This window comes from Arachis ipaensis, chromosome B6, assembly GCF_059453495.1.
Source record: "Arachis ipaensis isolate K30076 ecotype BB chromosome B6, ASM5945349v1, whole genome shotgun sequence".
NCBI classification, from domain to species: domain Eukaryota; kingdom Viridiplantae; phylum Streptophyta; class Magnoliopsida; order Fabales; family Fabaceae; genus Arachis; species Arachis ipaensis.
The window spans coordinates 11,904,326-11,908,677 of NC_142441.1; the positions used below are offsets into that span (position 1 = coordinate 11,904,326).

At 37.0% G+C, this 4,352-nt stretch overlaps 1 protein-coding gene across 1 annotated transcript; it reads left to right on the plus strand.

Moving 5' to 3' along the window:
- The first annotated feature begins 2,695 nt into the window (after positions 1 to 2,695).
- Positions 2,696 to 3,676, plus strand: LOC148554629 (uncharacterized). The gene is made up of 2 exons (XM_088489977.1): positions 2,696 to 2,917; positions 3,404 to 3,676. Exons 1-2 carry the CDS (start codon positions 2,696 to 2,698, stop codon positions 3,674 to 3,676), a joined length of 495 nt encoding a protein of 164 aa, XP_088346103.1.
- The last annotated feature ends 676 nt before the right edge of the window (positions 3,677 to 4,352 follow it).

Here is a 4,352-nt window from a genome sequence, read left to right on the forward strand (position 1 = left end):
TACTCCAGAGTTTTACCACAAGGATAAAATGGTCCTTTCAATTAAAAATAAAGGATACGAGTGGTGATTAATGTGAGGGAAAAGACTTATACCAAAAAATAAAAAAAGATATACGAGGGAAAAGACTGATGCAGTATAATTATTGTTATACATGTGCTCTAATTTCTGAACTTTGCATTTGTGAATATTCTGGTTTGAGTAAACTATTTCTATCCATGAAAGTTTAGAACGCTGATAAATCTACCTACAAATAAATAAAACTATTATTTCTATCCATGAAAGATGGATTTTTACTAACAAAACTACCCGAATCCTAAAAAATTATTTGAAATTTTCAAAATACCCTCTAATATAACCTAACTCTAACTTCTCTTTTTACTCCACAGTACCATTTTCACCCAAATCCTCCCTCACCGCCACTCTCATCCCCAACCACCACCACCACTAACATTATCACCATCAAAACCATCCCTTTCTCTTTTTATGCTGCCCTATACACCAGCGAACTCAACGACATTTCTCACCGTTCATCTTCACGCCGCGACGGTGCCATTTGCTGCTTCGAATTCGAAGAAGATGATTATGTTCGAACCTTGCCTCTTTGCTCACAAACCTTCCATGTTGATTACATCGATGCTTGGCTTCGTTCCCACACAAGCTGTCCTCTCTGCCGCGCTGGGGTTCTCTCTGTCGCTTTGCTGTTTGCTCCCATGTTTGCTGCCAGGATCCGACAAAATCTTGACGCCGACGAATATGGCTCGAAATCAGCAGGGGAAGTAAAGGATTGGACCCTAGTTGCAAGGAGAAGAATTCGATTCGGTCGAAGGGGAGTGGAGCGCGGTAGATTTCGATAGATTTTCATAGGAACGGGAAAACCTAGAATAAATGAAAAGAGAACTGTGAGGTTGAGGATGAGGCACTTGAAATCGGGTTTGGTTGTTCGTACGGTTTTAGGGTTGGGAATAGATTTATACATCTGAGATTGCATAGTTTCTTTTTCTGTGGGCTCTGGGTTTAATGGAAAATTGGATATCTCCACCATTGTTACACCAATTGAGGCTGTGAATTCTAACTCTGGTCTCTAGATTTTGTGTATTCAAACTCTGGCATGTGCTTAAGTTGGATGAACTGGGTGTTTCATGATGGGGTGAAGTTTTGAGCTTATAGATAAAGGTTGGGAACCGGTCTGAGAGTAGTAGAGGTGGTGATGGTGGTGGTGGTGAAGAAGAGTTTGAGTAGTGGTGGGATTTGAGATTAGAAAAGTGGTGGTGAAGATAAGGGTAATTTCAGAATTTTAGGTGATTTGTTAGTGTTTGGATAATTTTGTTGTGCGAAATCCATATTTCCTGGGTACAAATAGTAATTTCCTTCTTTTATGGGTAGATATGTCAACGTTTTCAACTTTTGTGGGTATAAATGATAGTTTACTCTTCTGATTTTTAGCTCTGTTGAGAATAGACATAAAAATAGGGAAGAAGAGAGAAGTGGAAGATGACTAATAAATTTTGATCTATTTTGTTTTGTCAATCAAGAATTTTTATTTTTCTTTTTTACATGTGGGCTTTAGTATGTGAGTTGTCAAATTTGTTCAAAATAAAAAAATGGATCTTAACAAAAAAAAAAAATGGATAAGCAATAAAAAAATATTAGAAAATCATCAAAAAAAAATTTTTTGTCATCAATTAACAATTAATATTTAAAAATATAAAATAAAGGTGATTTCTTCCAAACTCATGCCAATTTTGTGGGTAAGTTACCCTTGCTTATGTGTCATCATCACAACCATTGATCAAAAAATTTTTCAACCTTTCATTAATTGATTCATTAAATGTTTTCACACTACATTGTATTCTATATTATTTACATTATACCACATAACATATATGTACTGTAATATGAATGGGTGCAATGTGCAAATAGTTGATTTTTCCAAATCCCTCCCCAAATACCATTCAAATCAAAATCTTCCCTAAATACTATTCAAATGTGCACAGCTTCTTCTTCTACCTCATTCCTCTGATTTCTCCGGTGATTCATCGGCAGGGCCAAATTTTTCCGAACCCCGTTGAAGAGCCTGCCTACTGCTTCTTTGTCTAGGGTTACGTGGTTTTGTGACTCACCGGCAGAGTCCACAGCTTCTTCTTTTACCTCACTTCTCTTATTTCTCCGGTCACTCATCGGCAGGGCCAGATTTTTCTGAACCCCGTCGAAGACCCTGCCTACTGCTTCTTTGTCTAGGGTTACACGGTTGTCCTTTTTTGTGACTCACTGGCAGAGTTCACAGCTTCTTCTTCTACCTCATTCCTCCGATTTCTTTGGTGACTCATCGGCAGGGCCAGAATTTTCTGAATCTCGTCGAAGATCCTGCCTACTGCTTCTTCGTCTAGGGTTACACGGTTGTCCTTTTCTGTGACTCATCGTTGAACAACGTAACTCATCCCCTTGCTGGCAAGGTTCCGGCGACCCACGTGCAAAACCCTCTCAGAAAACCCTTGTAAGGCCTACTTCTTCTTCTTCTAGCTCATTCGTTTGTTTTTTTGTTTGTTTTTTTTTGTCGATTTTCACAACCAATTTTGCGTGATTTGTTCTGTTACTCACTTTCTTTAATCACCATTGATCGAAGCAGATTGTTTCAATTTTGAATGCAATAGTTGATCATAGTTGTTCATGGTGGTGTTAAATGTTAATCAGATTGATGGCCAGTGATGCATGCTCCTCAAACACAAGACGAGGCAGAGTGGGAGCCGGCAGACAACAGGAACTGATAGTTGGATATGCAACCTCAAGTTCGCTGCAACCTGGGGATGTAAAAGATGGTGTGGTCCCAAAATGCTTCTGCGGAAAATATGCCATCTGTTACATGTCGAAGACAGACACCAACCCGAATAGGCTATTTTTTGGATGCCCATTGTTAAAGGTAAGCATGCAATTCTTCATGTATGATTACTAAGTTTATGCTAAAATTGGATAAATTTGAATTTTTGGAATGGAGGTTTAGAATATAGATTTTGGTTATTTTTCCTTGCTCAAGTTGTTGTAGATGTGATTTTGAATTGTTGGGAATGGTATGCCTATTGGTTATGAAAATGATTTAATTTTGTAAGCGATTTGCTGTTAAATTGGGTTGATTTTGTATATGATTTGATATTGGTGCTGGTTAATTTTAAAGAATGATTGAGAATTGGAAAAAAGTTTATTTATTGAAAATAGATCTACCTATATTAAAAATGTTGATTGTGACATGAATTGACATGGAAGCTGATCTGATATAAAAAATGGCTTAAAAATTTGAAAGAATTTTTTAGATTTAGAGTTTAGGGATTAATTACAGTGACATATGTGGATTAGATTGAATTGGAGTGTTTTGTACCACCATACATTCATTGTGTTCTATTCGATTTAGGTGACAGAAACACATTGCAAATTCTTTTTCTGGGTTGATGACCACATTGTAAGGGTCAGAGCGGGGGAGGCTACAAGGGGATCAGGTGACGGAAAGAAGAATCATGTTGAAGAACATTTGGGAATGGATAACTTGATAGCCCATGTAGAGGAAAGAATAGTAAACCTAGAGAAGCTGCTGAACAAGAAAAGTAGAGAAGCAGAGTTGAGGAAGAAGACTAGAGAAGCAGCTGCAAGAGAGAAAGAGGCTTCATCAACAAAGTCTAATGATTAGATCAAAACCAAAACCTGAAGCACCTTTATTAGGTTCAGAAACTTAAGAATAATTTCCTTCTTTGTGAATTTTTCTACTAGAATGTAGACACACAATTGCTTGAAGCTTTTAAAGGAAAAATTGTCGATGCCGTTTCTTTGATATGGGCAACATAGTTGGAATTTGATTATGTTTCTAGTGACGTGTTCTTGTTTTACCTATAGATACGTATATGTTTTATGGTATATATTTTTGTGAGTTAGTTTTCGAAGTTCCCTGCTAATTTCAATAGCATATGAAGGCTAATATGTTGTAGTAAGTCGTCCGAATACCAGAAAATAACAACCTTTTTTTTAGTGATATGAATACTTAACATTGCATTCATGTTATAACTCAATGTTTGGCAATTCTGTAAGAGTAGGAATGAGAAGGGCATGACAATATAGACTAATGATTTGGTGACTCCCATGACAAATCATGCAGCCACCACAATAGATAATTGACACGATTTATTTTTCTTCTTATATAGTAACATTCAATGAGTGTATGGCTTATTGCAGGTCTTACCGTGCAATGGGTTAGGTTGGGCTATCGTCCAAGACAGTAGTGGTGTCTACAATTGTGGTCTTGAAATCTGTGGCCATCATGTAACTTTGTCTTCTAACTTATTTCAATTAGTTTCTTAAATGTCCGTTTA